At 36.6% G+C, this 22,712-nt stretch overlaps 1 protein-coding gene across 6 annotated transcripts in view; it reads left to right on the plus strand.

Moving 5' to 3' along the window:
• Faf1 (Fas associated factor 1) overlaps positions 1-22,712 on the plus strand; it is a 372,980-nt gene that overhangs the window by 160,569 nt on the left and 189,699 nt on the right. For all 6 annotated transcript variants that reach the window (XM_087660189.1, XM_087660188.1, NM_130406.2 and 3 more), the window contains 1 exon segment: positions 5,503-5,589. In XM_087660189.1, coding sequence (XP_087516315.1) covers positions 5,503-5,589 — 87 coding nt within the window.

Consider the following 22,712-nt stretch of genomic DNA (forward strand, 5'->3'; position numbering starts at 1 on the left):
TCAGTATAATTTCCCTGTTACTAGTGGAAATTCTTAATCTTATTTCTAGTAGTTGTTCATAATGACCAAAATTAAATCCACTTACAATTATATGTATTTAAACTAGATTCTGTACTTGATTCACTTTATTATTACCATCCCAATAATCTTATAAAATGTCAGCTGCCTTGTTGTTTTATGAGAAAGAAGCAAAATCCGTTTTCTAAGTATGGCAGAAGGAAGGTGCAGTTGTGAGAATATGAATTCATTTAGACCCAGAAGATGTGAAAGTGCAGAAAACAGTTGGTTCAAAGCCTGGTTGAAAAGCACTTGAATTTTATAGGCCTCTTCATTGTTTTCTGGGAAGATGGTATTTGAGAAAAAGAAATTCTTGAGTTACTGTTTTTATGAGGAGAAAATGGCTTGGTCTTTTAATGGTTAATGAGAAGAAGTAATAGTTAAACACTTGGAGCATTGATTTCTGATTTGAATTCTCTAACACAGGCCAGCCCTGGGGGAAGGGGGAAAAGCTTGCTAATTAACATTTGATTACTGATGCCACCTTCTCATTCCCCTTGCACCATCCGGTTTCAAACGTTTTTTTGTTCAGGAAGGATTTTTAGACGGGTTTAACTTGCATCTTAGTAAAACAAATCCATGTGCAACTACAGTGCATGTACAATATGTTAAAAAGAAGAAAAGGGAAAGGCATTAGATATGTAGTATGTGTTCAGAGCCCATTCTGAATCAGAAGTGATTGGTTTCTTAACTACACAAGCCTTTCAGAGTGCCACGGATTGCCAGGAAATGGAGCTCAGCCTGGTTGTGTGCCTTGTTTTGATTTAAACAGACCACTGCAAACACTTACTTGTTCCATGTAGTTGCAGCTCCTAGTGTGATTTGTTTTAAATTTGGATAAGCTCAGGTTCTACTGTCTCTAGAGACCTTTTGTTCCTGTAACAGTGGCAGGAAAATTATGTGGATGCCTGTTGTTTATGACACTGCTTAGACAATAATGTGTGCTAGTGTCTCAATTCAGAGAATGCAGAACCAATTAAAAGCTGTTTGGAGCCCATATCATTTAAATATATTTTCCTACATTAAAATGGTTAATAACAATATATGGGTGCAATTTCAAAGATTTTTAATGAATTGAATTAAAAAAGCATTGTAACTGTTAACATTGATAACAGTGGTCTGGCTAGACTGTGGGGTCACTGATGACACAGTTGAAGGTATAGTTACTTCAGAAACCATCACGACAAATTTTATTTTAAAATTAGACCCTATGAGGTTAAAAACATTAATTAGGTTTTAATCAAGTTACAAAGTAAAGACTCAATTATTTATTCAAGAAAAATTGATTTAAAATGCTTCTATATCTTTATTTCTCATGTGAAATTATTTTCATTTTTCTCCTTGATGTCTGTTCTATTAACTCTACTGCTCTTCTTCCATTAAGGCTAGAACCTTAATGTTTGTAAACTCCCTCATTATGGCTTTGTTTTGCATATATTTACCTCTTTCTGCACCCAGGATTAACTCCAATATCTTCATGATATCATAGGATTTTATAGCATTGAAAGTCAGAGATGATCTTTATTCTCGTCTAAGGTTGAGTGAACTAAATCTCAGAAAGGCTCAACCAATTTGTGCACAGTAATAGCTCTGGGCTTAGAATCAAAATTCCAGTTCTGCTTTCTTATGCCACAACACATACTTTGATGGCATTTTTAATTTACTGAGAAAAGGTTTGACAGTTTTATCAGTATTCAAGTTACAAGTGATTACTTTATTATAACTGACAGTGTTAGTGCTACTAAGCTTCATAGAACTTTTAGTTTTCAGTTGGAATAACTAAGAACAACTCATTTGAGTCTATCCTTGAGTTTAAAATTCAAAATTTAACGTTTAGTAGGGTAACTTAGCCAAGAATTTTTCTGTAAGAAATTCTGATCAATTTTTTTTTGTTTCCGGATCTGGGGACCGAACCCAGGGCCTTGCGCTTGCTAGGCAAGCACTCTACCACTGAGCTAAATCCACAACCCCCTCAAATTTTACTCAAAGAAAAGCTGTTTGAAATTTTAAGTGAATTTAAAATAAAAGTTGGGGGAAGATGCATTCTTATGAAAATACTTACTCTGAGCATGCCATGATAAAATAAAAAGGTCCTTTTTTCGAGTGCTATGTTTAAGTATGTAGATACACACCCACTATGACAATATCTAATAAATCAGAAACATATTCTGCACTTTTTCAAGCTATTCTGTGTGTGCGTGTGTGCGTGCGCGCGCCCGTACATTCCTTCAGAACTAAATGAAACATTTGCATGGGTTAGTAACTTAAAATCTCATAGATTTAGAGCTTAACACAAAACAAGAATTGAAAAGATTTTGAATGTTCATCATGTTTTTGAGCCAGTGCTGATCAAAGAAAATGTGTAAGACCAAAAGAAAAAAATCCCTTAGGAAATGTAATCCAGTGAAGTGTCACTTGTTCCTACTTAAATTTAATAGTCTGGAATTTAATAGTCTCTAAAGATGGGACTGCATCAGAAATGGGACAGTGATGTCAGCTGAGAGTCAGCACAGCAGACTAGTGCATTCATGCTACCTTTCTCGGATACTCAGGATTGCTTTCTTTCCCCGCCTTTCTCTTGTCTCTCTCACCATATCCCCTTTATGCCCCCCCCCTTTCTTTTTCTATTCTCTCCATCATCCCTACTATCTTGCCCTGTCTATCTCTGTTTCTCTCCACTTTGGTTTCCCTCCTTCTCTAGAACTGCATCTTTGATCTGTTTCATAGGAACTTCTAATTCATCTGCATCATTTTATACACAGCTCAAAGACTACTTTTAAAAAAGTAATTACTTTTATATTTTATTTGTGAACTTTTTAATTTTTCCTTTACTACACAATGGTGATTTAAACCTTTGGCTACACTCATCAGTAAAGGCATTGCATCTTTATATCTCTTTTATTAAACTTACCATTTTGGTGTTTCTGCTACTGCTTTGCTTTATAATGGTAAAAGTCTGCCTATGGTTATAGCATGGACTTAATTTAAAAAGCTAATTTGTTTTCACTTAAATTGCTGTTTAGTGGCTGTAGTTTAGCCTAAAACATTTCTTTTGTAATAATCTCAGAGTACTTAATAGATTTAGCCTTTGCATTGGGACAACCAAACATTAGCTTAGTATGCTTCACACAGTACTCTCACAGCTACGTTCTCTCTGCAGTAGCTAGTTTGTTCTAGGACAAGTCGTTTTAACAGATGTCATTCTGGGAAGGACAATGAGGCCAAATACTTGTGCAGAGGCTACCATTACTCTAACTTTGATCACTTTTGTTCAGCACATCAGTCTGGCATTGTGCTTTATACCAACATAGCACTATAGCCAGAACATGCTTTTCAGGCTTACAATAGCAGGGAATGCCATTCATTCAGTGCAGTTATATATGAGTTAATGAAATAAGAAAATACTGTTTATTTCATATAATGAATCATTATGTTTTGGAATAAGGTAGAATTTAAGGAATTTCATTTCAAAGTTACTTGTCTGTGCATCCATCATGTTCGTGCAAGTTTCCAGTATGTGTGTGTGTCCGTGCGCGTGCAGAGTTTTCCTGCTTTTGTTCAAAAATAGCTGATGAGCTCTGATGTAGCTGTGTACTCAAAATGTAAGTTTAAAGAAAGAATTTTTTTCTTGAAGTCTAAAAATTCTTTGTGCATTCTTTCCTGTCTGTTTTTTTTTTTAAATTAATGCAATGCTTTGGATTGTTGAAGTACTGTTGCCCCTGAGAGCACTAATATTTAAGTGTGATGACATAGACTCAGCTAGTGAATGTGCTTAAAAGCTGGTCCAGTTGCCTTTTGCTATGTTGTTGAATTGGTAAGGACTGATCAAAATCCCCAACGTTGATGTGACAACTGTAAGCAAAATATTGCACAGTAGTCTGAGTGTTGCTAAGGCAGTTTGGAGAAAAGCTGCTTGTTTAAATTGCGTGAGGGATCAAGCAGTGTTCCAAGCTCCTAGGATCTCATTTGCTGATTCCCATGTTTCCCTATCCCCAGCCCAGGTGTACATTTGAGATAAAAATAGATTGAGTTCCATGTTTTGTTTTGTTTTTTTTCCCTTAATGCGTGCATATCTCTGTTTCACTGGAAGAGTAGCGTAGGTGTGTTTGTGTGTAATAAGGAGTAATATAACAGACAACACATGCTGCAGCTGAGCAGCATGGTACTTCTAAGTTCTGCAGTTCAGAAGTATGAGGTAGTGCTGCTTGTTGAGCAGCCATATTAAAATACTAACCATAGAACATGTGTGTAACATCTCAAGATCAGCTGGGATGATAGAGTACACTGAATGAAGGCTTCGTTAAGGTGGACTGCCTCTTTATCATTATAAGGAACTAATAGTTTTAATTGTAAGTGAAGAATGAAATGGGATTTCTGTACGCTGTTTAGAAAAAAAATCCTAAGAAATTAGGGATAGGATTTTTCTGGAATTATGGCTTTCCAGAGTTCTTCTAAATAGTCCAAGCTGCCTCTTTACTCATGGTCCTTCTGCCTTACAGTAGAGACCCAGGATTGCAGGTGTAGGCCAGCCCTCAGTAAGACAGGCCCCTTTTTAAGTCACTGGATGACAAACAATTGAATTTTCCACACCTTGTGTTTTCTCTTGACTCTTCTCCCTGTAAAGTGAAAGATTAAAGTTGATGGTAGGCTTGTTTGAGACAGGGTTTCACTAAGTAGCTCTGGCTGTCCTGCAACTCACTAAGGAGCCTTTATTTTGACTGTTAGAGGCTAAAATAGTATATTAATGGAGACCCCAGCTTAGATTTATTTGGGATAATTTAAAAAAAAATCATACAACCTGCTTTATATTGTTTAATGCCTTTTAAACTAGAACATAAAGAAACTTCAATCCCTCACTCTACTTCAACCAAATTCATTTCTTCTCTTTCATAGAAACTTGGAATATACTTTTGTTTCAATCATAAAGTTTTAAAATTAAATTACTTACAAAACGCTTGTAAGTGTAGTCAGCTCTCAGTGAACCATTACGTGAAGTTTCTTAACCAACTAGAGACTTGAAGTCAGCAAAGATCACAAACAGTCATCACGCGTCTGCGGTGATAATAGCTCAGTGCTTAAGGAGGTCCAGTTCTCACAGAACCTGAACCTGAGTTCAGTTCCTAGCACCGACTTGTAACTCCAGGTCCACGGATTTGCCTCTAGCTCCTGAGTGTACCCATATTCAATTGCATGTATCTACCTACACAAACACGCATACACTAAAAACATAAGTCATAAGAGAAACTTATGTCTTGAAATATACATATAATTCGGCTCTTGAATTTATGGTACTTTTTAAAACTTTTGTAAAATTGTTCTGACTTGTATTAGTTCTAAATTACTATTTTGAAACTAAAAGAAAATATGAATTAATGTTTTAAATAAAGTTACCATAATAAAATAATGTCAAAATCCTATTTTAATTCTGTTGCTTTCTTTTTATAGGTAAAGAGAAATGTGTATGATCTGACAAGCATACCTGTTCGACATCAGTTATGGGAAGGCTGGCCAGCTTCTGCCACTGATGATTCAGTAAGTGACACTCCAGTTACAGCCTCTCCATAGTATAATTGGCTTTACAAGCAGAATTAAATGCTTCAGGTTTTCCACTGAAAAACCTTTTTATTTACATCATCATGTCAAATTTTTTAAAAAATTATAATAATTTGAACTCATTTACAGAACAAATGTTCATAAACCAAGCGTTAACATGATGTTGATAATGATGTATTATCAGTGTTGGGAACTTGATATTGCTTGATTTGACTTAATCTTTTCCTTGATGAGAATATATTTGGTTATTAATTAGATGTTCAAAGTACAAAAAATTATAAATCATAAGATATTTCAAAATTAACCTAACACGTTTTTTACATGTGTGTCTTGTGTGTGTATGTGTGTGTGTATCAGTGGTTAGGTACTTTGAAAATTATTACATTTGCAGTTGATATAAATATCTTTAAACAGTTTATACATTTCGCTAACATAAAATCAAGGAAATATTAGCTTGTCATCTTTCAATATTAGGGATTTATGAATACTTTTTATTGTAATTTGGAAACCCTTCTCTATCTCTGCCATTTTTCTGGTAATTAACTTTTCCAAAGGAAAAGACATGAAGAAATTTTGTTCCTCTCTCCCCATATTTACTTACTTACTTGTATACTGTTACTTACTTACTAAACAGATACCCATCATGTTTTGCTCTTGGCATTTTTGTTGTATGTTCATTTCAAATGTTTTTATATTTATTTTTTATTTTATACTGTATATTGGAGTCTGATTTGTATTCGCTAACTACTACGTGAAGCCTGCACTGGACTATGGTTGATACACTCATTGACACTCAGTTGAAGAAATCTGTTTCCCTCCTAGCAGCTATTGATTCCAGATAACTTCTTAGCTACGTGTAGGAGTTTATGCCCACTCTTCCTTATTTGTACTGGGATTTATTTGACTTAAATTTGTGTACGAGGTAGTACTCACAGTCTCCGTGAGTTCATATGCACATTGGCCTATTGTATCTGTGAGTGTTTCCTTGAGGTTGTCTGCCACTTCTGGCTCATGCAGTCTTTCTAGGCTCTCTTCCTCATAGATTCTTGGGCCTTGAGTGTAGGTATGTGATACAGACATCCCCTTTAGGGCCGAGTGCTCCAAAGTGTCTCTCTGCACAGTGTTCAGTTGTGGGTCTCTATGTTAATTCCCATCTACTTCAGAATTAGCTTCTTTGATGAAATCTGAGTGATGGATGCACTGACCTGTGGGGATAGTCATATGCCATTAGGAATCAATCACTTCTTATCTCTTTTTTATGTGTATGTTTCTGTTGGTGTTGGAGGACAGAAAAGAACAGAAATTCTTTGAAGCTAGATTTACAGATGGTTGTGATCCACCCACCGTGAGTGCTCATGATTGTACCTTAGAGTTGAATTAGCTTTTCTAATAAATGCAATGCCTGCCTGAACAGTTACCTTTTTTTTTTTTTTTTTTTTTTTTTGGTCATTGCAGCCTAACATTTTAAAAAACAAATTCATTCTAGAAGATAAGATATTCTGAGTTTATTGAGGCAGATGCCTTTTGAGTCTAGCTACAGTATAAATCACATGCCTTTGGAAAAATGTCTTGTGGGTTTCAAAAATTTAAAAATAAACCGAAAACACTAGGATTCTTTGCTAGCACTTGCAGTATAGTATGTGCTTAAAATTAATGGCTGGTTGGTCACTACCAAAAGAAAGGCTGTAATTGTTGCTTTTTTTGGGGGGGGGGTAAGTTTTGTTTGCTTGCTTTGGTGGTTTTTATTTAATTTTTTTTTCTTGTTAGGATCTGAGAGGACATCAAAAAGTAGAAATGTTCTTACTGTTGTCTAAAATTCATTAGCATAATGAATTTTATGCTACATAAGACATAAATATCATTATTAGAAGTGAATAATTTAAGATCCAAGCACATCATTAAAATTCTCTAAGCCTTACTTACCTCTCACCATTTTTCTGAAAATTAATGATAACCTCTTTTTTCTGTTGACTTACAGTAGACAGTAAAGAGGTCAGTAAATATTGCACTTAAAATAACTCAATAATAGGCAAGCACTGACTGATTTTTAGCATATGAAAAGGTATCTGAAATTTGCTACAAAATAACCTGCGTGGTGAGGACTGGGTAAGGATGGAGGGGTCTAGATTATCCATCTATTGAGCAATCCTGGAGCCGCGTAATATATGTGCTTTATACATTTAATGCTTACTGTGATTTAAACGCAGTAATAACTAGTTGAAATAACAATAAAGGTAGAAAGTAATGGAGAAAGTCTTAAAATACAAGGCTGCATAGACTTAAGAGTAAATCTACAAGCTCTGAGTTTCAACAGAAATTATTTTGACCCCACATTTATGGACACCAGGAAATAAGCTGATCAGTTACAATCTCAAAAGTAACAGGAACTCTCTACTAAAGTACCTTATGCAGTCTGTGCCCTAATTTATTGAATTAGTTTGATACAGTCTTTTATGAAAGCCATGTTTTGGTCTTTGTGTAAGATTTTACTTTTAACAAAGAGTTGCAATGTAATTTTGTTACTCTAGGAACACAGGTTAAGCTGACGGTAACCAGAAATGTTACAGTACCTGCTACTGTACCTCTCAGAGCAAGCATAGAGGGAATCCCCATTAAGCTTCATCCTGTTGCCTCATTATTCATATTTGCACCTTTTCCCAGGACCTGTGAAGTGGTGCCTGCCCACACTTCCCCAAAGCAAATGTTGCCACATTGGCAGGATGTGCCTTGAACTGCATGATTTGACACAACAAAGATGTTCCGGGCAAGGCAGCTTTTAAGTGGTGCCGTTGCAGATCTGCTAGCTCCTGTGCTTGAGTTCAGGCCAACAGTGTCATAACTATGGTCTTTGGAGAGAGTTTAGCCAAATAAATGTCAGAAACTTCTGTTCCATTAGGACATAAAAACATGTAATGCTAGTGCTTTACAAGTAATCTATATTGTTGCAGGTGGTGTTGTTTTTATACTGAAAACACTCCAGTGGAGGCGTCTGCTACAAAACAAGATCTCCTCACAGCTCAGGGCATGGATTGAGTACAGCTGAGAAATGTCAGCTGTGTAAACAGTCTGAAATGTGTTACCAACAAAAATATAATTAATTTCTTTCCAGGACAGTATGCCATAACTTAATACCTAGGATGGCTTAACATTTAAGTGATAGCACCTGAAAACCCGCTTCTCACTGCCAGGCTAGAAGGTGGGCTAGTAAGGTTACTAGACGCGAACTCAGTTTATACTTTTGCAGCTCTGTGGCAGGAGCTTTTGTGTGGCTTTGACTATACATAGAACATGCATAGAGTGGCCTCCATATGTTTATGGAAGTACCATAGACCAGGAAACTAATCAATTTGGGGTGATGGGAAATGTTATAAACTTAAATTGTAGTGTTCAGTTGAACATTTAAAGTGAATAAATGTTTTGGCATGGAGTTTGCATCAGGTGGCTTTTGTTGTTGTTTTGAGGAAGGTAAGGAAGGGTTGTTTTATAATGTTCCTTTTATGCTTTATACTATATGAAAAGTACTTGGTAGTGACTAGAAAATGCTTTCTTCATTATAGTTGTCATTAATTTGTGTCTTTGAAGACAGGAGGAAGGGTTGGAATTTGTATAATTAGATTCTTGTACTGTCTTAAAGGATCTTATAACGTGATAAACTTCAGCATTCTGCTATTTTCCAGCTACAAATTGAAGTCGGCATCCCTGAAAACATTGTTGCGATGTCTTTAGATTTAAAAAATTTTCTTGCTTATAGCTGTATTCTAATGGGACAAGAGAGCCTGTTGTCAACAACTCTTTTAGCTTCCTTTGCACTCTTTCATCAGGAAGATAGTTATCCAAAGCCTCAGCAGTAGGGGATGTTGTCACGCTGTTCAGTTGTGAGAACAAGGAGTTGGATGGAGGTAAAATCTCATCTTGCACATTAGCAAGGACACCTTTGGCTTTTAGAGAGCAGAGTAAGTTTAGCACTACCATTGATGGATAGGCATTTTCAATAATGCAATTTGAATATCTGGTTATTCTAAGTAATGCTTATAAAGTGGGAGAATCATGTAGTTTTAATACTTGATATTAATATTTTATTTATTCCCCTTTTTCTTTTGAGGAAAGGGATTACCTGTGATTCTCTATCATCCCACCATTGGCTAAGGGATGTTATCTCCCAAATTGAGAAATTACAGTTTAGAATTAGAGGTTAGAGGGCATGTGTTGGATGTCAAGAACCAACTTTTTAAGTATTCTCACAATATGCAAAGACCACCCAAGCAAGTACAGAACATTATGGCATCTCTGTAAAAATAACCCAACGCCCCCTCCTTGTACACCTGTGTAATCATTTAAAAAAAAAATCTGTGAATGGGGGAATGCCCTGTTTTGATCTTTTGGCGGGGACCATTTTCTTCTGTGATTTCTTTCTAATGCCTTGTAGTAAACAGGTGTCCGGTTAAAGCCATTTTTCTGGCTGGGTGCCCTTCCTTACCTTACAGAAGCTGCTGTTCCAATGCAGACTCCCATAGCTACCAAATGTTACCACACTGACATTAGCAACAGAGCAGATCTGTAAGCTTCTGTGCAGTCATTTAATCCATTCTGGTAAGGCTAGCTAATATCTCTAAAATATATCATGGGATGACATTCAGCTAATCTACCAACTTCAACAGCAATCCACTATCTTCTTTTTTCTTACATTCAGAATCTTCCGTTCTTTGGTCTGAAAACTTTCCATCCAGGTTTGTTTTTTCATTCAGGTCAAGACTGACCGGTGTGACAGGTGGGTTGGGGGTGTATAAGTTAGTGAATCAGAGTACAGGCGAGCAAACCAGTCTGAGTTCATTGAGTTTCAACATTGCTGTTATTTGGATAAGTTTCATAAGTTAACTCGTCTTCTACAAAATGAAGGCATTATTCACATCTTTGAAAGTCTATTGCGAAGATTCAGTGGTTTAGCACCTTAGATCATATAATGTGAAGGTACCGTTTTTGCTTGTTTTGTTTTTAAAATCGGATCTTCCACAGCCCAGTCTTGATTTGACTCTATGACCATCCTGCTTCAGCCTTCAGTATTGGAAATGGATGTGTGTGTTCCACCATGCCCACCATAATGCTGTCATTTTTATCGGACAGATTGGTTATATATATATTTCCTAATATAAAGGACATGCACTATACAATGTAGAGATTGGCAGTGAGGACTGTCAGCCCAAATCGTACTCACTATCTGTCCTTGTCACTAATGGCTTATTGGGAGACACCCGTGCTGTTTGTTTATACACTGTATGTAGTTACTTTTCCACTATATTGGCATGACTGTAGTTGCCACAAAAACTTTCATGCCCACAGAACCTAAAATATCTACCAAAAGACACTTTACTGTTTTTTAACACCTGGTGTAATATTTGGCATTTAGTAGGCATTCAACAAACATTAACTCCTTTTCTCTTGAGTAAACATCTTTATATCACTTACACACTCAGATTCAGAAGCATTCTCTGAGAAGTGTCAGGGTCATCTTATGCTATTTAAATTACTTTGTTAACCTGTCTCAGGGCAGCTGAATTCGGGCAATCTTTGGACATTTTCACTGGCTTTTTCTTTATTTGGCAAGGTCATGGATAATGTTGCTTCTGAATTATAGTGAGACTCAGTAGCTTCAGGAGTTCATTGCCCTTGTCAACATGCAGAGTCTTTTCCAAATAACATAGACAAAAACTAAACAGAAGAAAGGAAAAAAAAATGAAAGCAGTAAAAAAAATAAAATAGTTTGGCTTTAAAGAGCAAGAAAAGTTGTCAACTGGACTTTACTCTGTACAGAGTAGGGCAAGAAGTTAGGAGCATGCAAAGGAAACAGTTACTCAGTAAATAGAAGGGAGAACACATAGAGGCAAGCTCCCAAAAAGAACATTATAAGTACTTAGGTAACATTCTACCAACCTTCATTTCAGTTTATTAAAATCTCAGGCCTGCTAGTATTGCTTCTTTCTTTGAGGCTGTAACTACTCTGAGAATTTTCTTTGTATAAATAAACAGGAGAATGGAACAAAACAACTGTTTTTCAGGGTGTTTTGTTTTGTTTGAGATAGGATTGCATCTTTCAAAGTTTTCTGTTCTTGAATCTCAGTTTCCCAAGTACTGAGAGTACAGGCGTTTGCTGTAACACACAACTCCAGATTTTAGGCATTTCTTCCTAGGCAATTGGAAGACTTTGAAGAACGAACAGATTAGTTCATTAATAGTTTGCATTATGTGTGGAAGAATCTTCTGAGCTTGGAGGAAACTTCTGAGCACCGCAGCTAAATTTTATCAGAATACTAGCCGACAGGGTTTGTGTAGAGTTCCCCAAATATCCATTTGCATCCACTGAGTGGTGATGCTCCAGAAGGCTAAGCAAAGAATAGCTGCCGTGGTGAAGAACTGCAGAGATTGGAGCCCTTACCCACCATAGTCAGATACCTCCGTGAATATTCCTGGTAGTCAACAGACAGTATCAAAGACGTATACCTTAGTGGAGTGAAGAAGCTAGCTCTAAACTGAAGACTGCTTGAGAGTTTCATTTGTTGAAGCTTAAAATAAAGCTCAATAGGAGCAAGTTGATGGACAGGTCAATGGCGAAACCCAGTCTAATACCCAATCAAAAGTGCATGTGGACAGGAAGGCAGTCTGACCCAAGGGAAGATGCCAATCAGAAGACATATGAAACCAGCTTTAAACAGATAGTATACATAATGTGAATTTTCCCAAGTATTTGAGTGAAAAGGCAAAATCAATGAGAAAAAACACATACACAACTTCTAGAGATAAAGAATATAATATTGGAAGTGAACATTGCCATCATATACGAAGAGTAACAATATAGGTGTGTACACACACATACAGAGAGAGAGAGAGAGAGAGAGAGAGAGAGAGAGAGAGAGAGAGAGAGAGAGAAGGATGGTAACCACTGTGGGAAACAGTGGCAGATTCTTAGAAAATTAAAAAGCAATGCCAACTACACATATATACCCAAAGGCAATAAAAATTTATCAATTTAACAAAGACTTGTATTTGTATGATTGTTAAAGAAATTGGTGCAGTTAAAGAGCACTTTATTCTAGAATAATAGGAAAAATGTTTGGTGGGGGGGGGGAACTCATACATCAGATCTCTCAGATGTAAAAGTTCAAACTCAATACAACAACCTTCAGTTAAAAGGCAGGTTGGTGCCCGTGGAAGAGTCTCTGGACAGGTATCACAGCCATGGTTGCCTACTCCAGTGAGGCTACCTACGGAAATCTTTTCCTGTGTTTAGTGACCTAGGCAGGTAGAGGATAGTGAGGCTGTATAGTTCAAAGGTAGCAAAATTTGGTCATACTCTCCATATCATGCTGATTTTACAGACATTAAAAATACAAATGGACAGTTGGACAAGTTGCGGCCCTCCTTTAATCCCAGCATTTAGCAGGAAGAGGTAGGCAGATCTCAGCGAATTCAGGCCAGGCTGCTGTACATGGTGAGTTCCAGGACAGCTAGAGCTACATAATAGCACCCTAACTAACTAACTAACTAACTAACTAACTAACTAACTAACTAACTACAACAACAACAACAACAACAACAACAACAACAACAACAACAACAACGTTGCAGGCTTTTGAAGACTTGCTCAAAGGTTCTAGAAAGTCACCAGGACCAGGTAGCAGGTTCTTTTTTCCTGAGTGGGCATTGCATGAAGCTATGAAGGCTAAACCTGGATCACATATCTTAGGGTTTATGTTCTTGTGGCAAAACATCATGATCAAAAGTAACCTGGGAAGGAAAGGCTTTATTTCAACTTATAATTCTCAGGTCACAGATTCGCTGAGAGAATTTAGCTAGAAATCAAGGCAGAAACTGAAGCTGAGGCTATGGAGGAATTCTGCTTACTGTCTTGATCTTCATGACTGGCTTAGTTTTCTTTCTTATGGCATGCAGAACCGCCAGCCTAGGGATGGTACCACCAACAGTGGGCTGTTCCCACCCACATCCACCAAGACAGTACCCCCAAAGCTTGCTTATAGGCCAGTCTGGTGGGGTCATTTTTCTCAATCGAGGTTCCCATAATGATTCCAGTTTATATTTAGTTGATATAAAACTAGCCAGCACACTGCAGTGAAGGTCTCAGAAGTTTGGGATGCCTAGTATAGGAAACTGCAGATACCAATTCAAAAGAGAAGTCGTGTGTGGTATAGGCAGTAGAGCTATAGGTGTAAGGCTAAATCTGCTTGGAGCTCAGGATGTGCCTCTTCAATCCTAGGTCCCAGGTATAGACAAGAAGGGGTTGGTGTTTGTCCTGCTGAGTTTACTTTGGTCTGACCACACCCCCACCTTACCCCAACCCCTCTCGCCCCATGTTCACAGTCCTTCCTTTTGGAATAGACATATTTACTTTGCCATTGTGTCTTGGAAGTATATAACTTAATTTTCTTTAATTTATATTTCTATTTTTTAGTTATACCATTTCATTTAATATTCATCCATGGTTATAATGTGTTTGGATCCAGTTTACTCCCCATTCCCTCTCCTCCAATTCATTTTCTCCCCAACATTTCCTTTCTAATTTATGTTATTTCTTACTTATCACCTGATTATTTAGTACCCATTTTGTCCATCTAGTGCCACCTATATGTGCTTGGGTGTGGGGTCATCTACTATAGTGTAAGTAGCTTCTGGGATCAACATTTCCAAAGACAACTGCCTTCCCCTTTCCCAGCAGCTCCTCAAATTATCTGTGTTGGGATCGTTGTCTGTCTTGATGTTTGTCCAGGTCTTATACATAGAGTTTTACCTTTTGTGAGCCCATGTGTGCCACTGTGCTGTTAGATCTAGTGAGCATTGTTTCACTACAGACATCCACTCCCACTTTTGAATAAATGGTGTTGAGGATTCCAGAGACTGTTTAAATATAGTTATGGCATTTAAAAATTATATATGTATACATAAAATTATATATACATATATATACTGTTATTCTGGAGTTGGGAAATATGCTGGAAATGGTATAGTTTCTTTGCACTTCGAGTTGTAGAGGTGTGAGTTTTTCTGTTTTGTTTAAATTGTTAATCAATAAAAGAAACGGAGCAGCCAAAAATCACTTTGATTCTTCCTCATAAGCTGTAAGATTAGCACTTGTATTTGAATATAAGTGGATTTAAAATTTTCACCATGGCATAATATTTTTATGTATAAATGTTCTTCAGTAGAAGTCATATCCTTGTTAATAAGGAAATAGGAAATAGGGAATAAATAGTAATAGGAAATAATAGAAATAAAATAGAAATAATAGGAATAAATAGTAATAGTATATTTTCCCTGTTATTTAGACAGTGTTCAGTGATATGAAGACATTAATGCAATGATACTTACTTTGTAAGGTATTTTTCATGGATGTGATGTCATTTAAACTACGCAGTTGATCATGAGTAAATAAGCTTTGATAGAAGTGAGGTGCACGGTATATTTACTATGGTTACTTCAGACCACCCTTTTAACTTCCAAGCAAAAAAGTACTTGTAATAGCTTTATTTCATGGGACTATGAAACTCGAGGGCAAGAAATGGTTCCAATTCATTTTCTTTTAGGATAAACTGTCCAGCATAGTATAAGGCACAAAATAACTTTGAATACTACTCACATGTTGAATATGCCACTAGGTAGCAATAAATAAGTGCTGGGTGAATATTTCTGTGTGTAACATTTCTTGTTTTAGAGAAGCCACCCTTTCTGTGTAGAAAATAGGCATTTCTTATCTGTTACTGAGTAAGTTCTCTGTGGAAGCAGTTCCCGACCTTGTTCTAGAAGGTTGTTTCTTCTACCGATGTGTACCACTTAATCTCTGGCATTTATGTTTGCAAGTTAACATGCTGTCTATTATATTTGAACAAGGTGTACCACATGTGATAAGATTTCTTCAGTAATTTCCTTGAGCAGTGAGAAGATGAATGTGAAGAGTGGTAGTCCTGGGTTATTACGGTGCACTTTTAGACCCATGGCTTTAGATAGTATCCGTTGCCTGGACTTCTGTGTTTGAGAAAGATAGCGAAAAACAGAATCATAACCTGTTTGGGAGAAAAAAATTCTATAGGATTTTGTGATATGATGAAAGGATGGTGTATATAGTTTGTTTAATTAGGTATAAATTCTTAGAAATGTTCTACTCTAAAAAGAAACCTTAAAAGCAACACCTGTGCATGCAAGGAATCTTTTGGGCCCAAAATGAGTTTATCAGTAGGGAAGTCAACTGCTGTTCTATGTCATGACATTGTTCAGTATGTTACATGTAGAAAAATAGATTGATTTAAGTAAATATCCAGCAGCAGTTATTGGTACTGGTTCTTCCCAGAGCCAATGGAAGTCTTTTTGTTCTTTTATTGTATATTTGTTGACAGTCATGATCAACATGGAATGAAATGCTTTTGCAGTTTATTACTTTCAAAGTACAAATTTGAATGATGTGGATTCAGATGTATAAAAGAGATAAAATTACAGACAGCTTTGAGTGGCAGTTACATATCAAACCTCATGGGGGTTTGACAGGCAACGAATATCGTTATTAGACGCTTTTTCCATAATTGCTGACATTTATCCAGTGTTTCACAGTATTTGCTAATGTATTAATGCAGTCAATCTCTGAGAGGCTGCACATGCCTTTTTAGCCCTGGCTTTTATGGGATTCTGAAATTCATAGACCCACAGATACTTATTCCCTGCTGGTTGCCGTAGTGACAGAGCTCAGAGATAAGCCAAGACAGAGCCCTTTTGTGATTGCTTTTCAGGTGACATTCAGCGGCAGCTTGAGTAGAGTGTCCTTTTATAGTTCCTGTAATTCAGAAAATGATAACAGCTTTTTGCTGCTTAGAGGAGAAGTCTGTGCACTGCTCCCAGTGGGATTTCAGTTTGCTGTGGTACTTCATACCAACACCAGCCTGATAAAGTTCTTATTATTGTGGAGATTTCAAAGTGCAAGAGGACTGAATTAATTATGACAGGTTAGAAATACAGGACTTATATTACAAATAAACTTTGAAGAACCATTACATGTTCTTCAACCATACGTAACAAGTTGATTTAGATATTAGCAGTGATAGAGTTAGCCCCTGTATAACAGATAAATACCACCATGCAGGCTAATCACACTAGTTGTTTTGTCTCAGCATGCATGTACATGTATGTTATCATTTTTGTATACTATTTTGAAGACTGTTGCTTTGATTTGGAGGCAGATAGGTTGATTTGTTTACTTTCTTAGTCAGGAGTGCAGTTTTAATATTTTCAATAGTAAAATAACCAAAGTGAATACTTTTAAAAACAGTAATTTGTATGATTTGCTTTAAATTCAGAAGAAATAGCTTTGATGATGCAGATCAGTGGGAAGGAGAGTAATTCAAGAAATAACTGAAGAAAATAGAGTTCTACCTGGAAAGATCATTGAGGTCATGTTTAGCCATCATTTTCCCTCTAGACATTTGAACTGGGCAAGCTAGTTGTCTTATGAAAGGACCTCAGTCACAGTGAGTAAGTGGGAGAGACTGTGAGGGCCAGAAATCATGTCTATGTAGTTGATGACAATGAAAATTTGTGTCCCCTGCAAGAAAAAGAGGAATACTAATTCCAAATTCCATGTGTACATCTAACCAGAAATACAAAAGTCTTTAAGTATCATCTCTAAATTTAAATTATAATTCATACTTAAACAGGAAGCAAATAGAATGAACTAAATAGAGACTCTGTAGATCTAGAGACGACATACACTTGAAGATAATGTTCTTAAATTCTCAATTGCTGATGAACCGTGATAGTTAAATGAAAATATGGATAAGACAAAATTAAGGACTCAGAAGAGCAATTTGGCCTAACAAAAAGTTATCTTGAATTGGTATACAGTTGCAAACGGGAGATCTATTTTGTTATGTTTCTAAGTTGTCAGTATCATTTAGATTACTTTCATAACATTCAATTTTTTTTTAATTTGGATGAAAAAGAGAAATAACCTGCGCACCTATGACAAAAATACCTCATTTTAAAACAGTACATAGCTTACTTGTATTAGCACTGTGCTACCTTGTAGTGTTCAGTGATTACCTTACTGATAGTTTATGTTATCAGCTTTGATAAATAAAAAGAGAGTGAATTGTATTATTGTATTAAGTGATGTATTTTTCAGGCTGTGATTATCCATTTAATCATCTCTAAAAATCTTGTTATCCATTACCATGTGTTAAAGAACATCTCATTCCCAGGATTTTAGAATTAATAGATATCAGATTAAATTTTTTTATTGGTACTAAAACAAAAGAAAGCAAACACAATACAGCCATGGGAGATGGTGGCTCAGTGTGTTAGAGTGCTTGCTGTGCAAACATGAAGATCTGCTCTTGAAGCCCTAGCACCCAGGTTTTTTAAAAAAGGAATGGATATTTGTGCCTTTAACTTTATCATTCATAGTAGACAGAGGAGAATTCTAGGAGCACACCAGCCAGCCATTTTAGCTGAATTGCTAAACTTTACATTTATTGAAGAATCCTGTCTTAAAGGAACAAGTAAGAGGGCAATAATAATAAGACACACAACATTATCTTCTGTCCTTCACATGGCACACAAAATACATAGTCTCTCTCAAAAATTTTTTGAGACTCTACAATTGGTAGCAAGGGATATAATTTGGTGGTATCATTTACCTAACATGCATGAAACCGTATGTTTATTTACCCAGCATTGACAAAGCAAAACAAAGAGCCCACAGAACTTTTTATTTTTATTAAGTTGTACTTTTAGAAAAATACAATGAAAATCATAAATGTTTAAGTTGATGAACTTTCATGAGTATTCCCATATTACCAACATTCTGGTTAAGGAAGAAAACATGCCCTCCATCCCAGAAGTGTAATTTATGTCTGTCTGCTTTGTCAAAAATTTAGAAGTACAGACTCTGATGCCTGGTGGTGGGCATTAGTGAGTGGAGTCTCATAGTGTATATTATATGTCTCATGCATAACTCTTGATTCCTTCCTTTTCGCTTAACTTTATAGTTGAGAAATTCATCTGTATTTTAATATTATTTGTTGTCATACTGTATACCGTTGTATTAGATACAGTAAAGCATTTATCTATTCTCTTGATGGGGATGGGGGACAGCCATTCTGGTAGTTTTCATTCTGTGGGGCTTGGCATAGTTAGAGCAGCTTTTGACTAATAGTAGTTTTGAAAGCTCTTTCTTGAATTACTTTTCCTTCCATTCAGAGGGTACTACCTCCCTGCCCAAGACCCTTGCAAGTTCCCCAGTACTTTGGTCCCCCCACCCCCATTTTTCCTCTCATTTGCAAGTCTTTACCAAGTCACTAAACACTGGAGTAACTTTAGAACTCATTTCCATTTGTGCACACAGGTCAGCATGCTGTCCCTTGGTATTCTTACCATGACTGTAAGTTTAATTGTCATCCATATGATGATTAAGAATTTACATTTCTAGCCCAGTCCTCCCATTTTAGCTCCACAATAACTTTCTTACCATCTCCATATAGATATCCTAAAAGATGTTAAGCATAATAGAATTTAATTCAGCATAATAAAAACTGAATTGATATACTACTTGGCCATATCCAGTCCTCGTCTGAAGTTTGCTAGTTTCATTCTCAGCACCACCATATATTCTAATTCCATTTATAAAATAGAAGCTATCCTTGGTTCATATCTCAATTCCTATGATGGCTGACTCCTATGTATTCTTCCAGGTTTGTCTGCTTCCATTGTTTGTTTTTTTCTAATGCATACTACTAACTTAATAAATATGGACACTTTTTTCTTTTTGAAGAAGTCTCCAAACTAAGCTCTTGTGTCATTCTTTCCTTTTAGATAATTCTTCACATAACATCAGAATAATATTTTTTAAAAATGATAAAACCCTACCCAGTATATCTCTCTACTTAAATCATTTCTTCTTGATTACTCTGATTCTTACTTCAGTTCATTGTACTTTTGCCTCTTATTCTCTATTCTGTCATCGCCAGTCTTTGGCTATTTCTTTAAGTGTCCCATCATCCATGACCCTATTCTTCTCCATATCTCCTGTTTAATTTGCAGTTTATAACTTGTAACTCAGCTATTTTTTCATTAAAATTATTTCATTGTTTTTTTAAATCACAGTGATGATTTTATATTTAATATGCGATTATTTCCCATTTTGGAATAATCTGTCATCTGTTTCAGTCCTCTTTTAGGGTGCATCTCTCATGTGCTGTAATTAAAGGAGTTTTGTGCATCGTAAGCAAGTGTCTGTCCAGCTGGACTGTGTAGCTCCAACCTTTGAAAGGTTGTTGTTTTAAATGGTCACTAGCTATCACCATGGTGCTTACACTATCTGTTGCATGGTAGGAAACACCAATTTCCCACTTTTAAAACTAGCTAATGTATATTTCAGATGAGGTAACACGATGGAAATATGCTTTATAATGCAACATACCATGATTATGGAGAAATTTTTCATCATTAAGCCAACAGGCTCTTGGTAGTAAAGATAAGTCTTTAAAGATTTACTTTCATCTAAGAATAATGCGAACAAATTTTGGAAGTATTTTGGCTTCAGGTCTTACCCTTCCCTTCTATTGATCTGCCTCCCTTGTAGTTTTATTTCTTCTGTACATCCATCGTTCATCACTCTCTATTGGTTCTTGTCTCTTTTTCTTGCTTCACTCATTCTGTTTACCAGTTGTGGTTTATAAAATGTTTTTACTTAATACATTAATATCATATTAGCCACCTGCTTCAAATCATTAGTATTTCTTTACTGCCTACAGTATAAGCACCTAAACTCTTAATGGAGCTCTGAAGTTCAGAGGTTTGTAACTAGAATGTTATGAAGTTGTATCTCCATAAGAAATCTATTTCCAGCATGTCTACCAAAAAACAAAACAAAACAAAACAAAACAAAACAAAAAAAAAAACCAAAGAAAACCCCAAAACAAAACAAAAAAACCTCTTGTAGAAGACCTTGGTTCAGTTACACCAGCCTGGTGCTGTATGTCCTTTCATCAGTGAGGAATTTTTAAATCTAATCAGAAATTCCTAACTGTTCTTCTCCAAAAGCCGCAGTTGCAGTGGCTGATTATCATCCAGAGGCCTACCATGCTGTCCACTTGACCTTGCTGCTTGGAGCTTAATATTGAGCTGTTGGGTACTTGAGGCTCTGAGGAGATTAAGTCAATAAAAGTAAGGCCGAGTAACGTTGGGAACTATTAAAGACATCATCAGGCATTAAAGTAACACAATATGAACACAGTATAAAAGAAGATAATTAAGGAGCCTTATTGTGCAGAGGCAATATGTGATGATGGAGACAACTAGACCCATCAACATTTGTGGGGTAACAGGGGAGCCTACTCCTTCTGGAAGAAGAGGTGAATGTAGTGAGTGGAAGACCTGTAGGGAGGAACTGAGAGGTGAGCAGATAATAGAATGTAAAATGAATAAATAATGAAAAAAGTTGTGGGGTGAAAGTAGACTCAAGATGAAGCTCCAGGTTTGTCCCTTGTGCACAACTGCATGCTCATCACTATTTCCTGTTGGCACAGTTATACAATCAGTGTTTTTCCCAGGAAATCAAATCTCCTTACAGAATCCTCTGAGGATTTCAATAGAGTAGCTCATTGCCATTTTACTTCTCAGTTTCCTATGCCATGTAATCTTTGTTTTTCTTTTTTTTAAATTGGATATTTTTTTATTACATTTTTAATGTTATTCCCTTTCCTGGTTTCCCCTCCATAAACCTTCTATCTCATCCCCCTCCCCCTGCTTCTATGAGGGTGTTCTCCTCCCCCCCCCCAACCCCCTTCCTGCCTCCCCACCCTGACATTTCCCTGCACTGGGGCATCGAGACTGGGTAGGACCAAGGGCTTCTCCTCCCATTGATGCCCAACAAGGCCATTTTCTGCTACATATGCAGTTGGAGCCATGGGTCTCCATTCCTGACCTCAAGCTGTATTACAGAGCAATAGTGGTAAAAACTGTATGGTATTGGTACAGAGACAGGCAAGTAGATCAGTGGAATAGAACTGAAGACCTAGAAATTAAACCACACACTATGGTCACTTGATCTTTGACAAAGGAGCTAAAACCATCCAGTGGAAAAAAGATAGCATGTTCAACAAATGATGCTGGTTCAACTAGAGGTCAGCATGTAGAAGAATGCAGATCGATCCATTCTCATTGCCCTGTACAAAGCTTAAATCCAAGTGGATCAAGGGCTTCCACATAAAACCAGATACACTCAAACTAATAGAAGAAATCGGGGGAAGAGCCTCGAACACATGGGCACTGGAGAAAATTTCCTGAACAGAACACCAATGACTTATGCTCTAAGATCAAGAATCAACAAATGGGACTTCATAAAATTGAAAAGCTTCTGTAAGGCGAAGGACACTGTGGTTAGGACAAAACAGCAACCAACAGATTGGGAAAAGAACTTTACCAAACCTATAGTTGATGAAGGCTAATATCTAATATATAGAAAGAACTCAAGAAGTTAGACTCCAAAGAATCAAATAACCCTATTAAAAAATGAAGTACAGAGCTAAACAAAGAATTCTCAGCTGAGGAATATCGAAGCACCTAAAGAAATGTTCAACATCCTTAATCCTCGGGGAAATGCAACTCAAAACAACCCTGAGCATCCACCTCACACCAGTCAGAATGGCTAAGTTAAAAAACTCAGGTAACAGCAGTTGCTGGCAAAGATGTGGAGAAAGAGGAACACTCCTCCATTGTTTGTCGGATTGCAAACTGGTACAACCACTCTGGAAATCAATCTGGAGGTTCCTCAGAAAATTGGAATTAGTACTACCTGAGGACCCAGCTATACCACTCCTGGTCATATACTCAAAAGATGCTACAACTTGTAAGAAGCACACGTTCCACTACATCCATAGCAGCCATATTTATAGTAGCCAGAAGTTGGAAACAACCCAGATGTCCTTCATCAGAAGAATGGATACAGAAAATGTGGTATATCTACAAAATGTAGTACTACTCAGCTATTAAAAACAATGACTTCAAATTCATAGGCAAATTGATTGAACTAGAAAATGTCATTCTGAGTGAGA

This window comes from Rattus norvegicus, chromosome 5 (assembly GCF_021556685.1).
Source record: "Rattus norvegicus strain SHRSP/BbbUtx chromosome 5, alternate assembly SHRSP_T2T, whole genome shotgun sequence".
Classification (NCBI taxonomy): domain Eukaryota; kingdom Metazoa; phylum Chordata; class Mammalia; order Rodentia; family Muridae; genus Rattus; species Rattus norvegicus.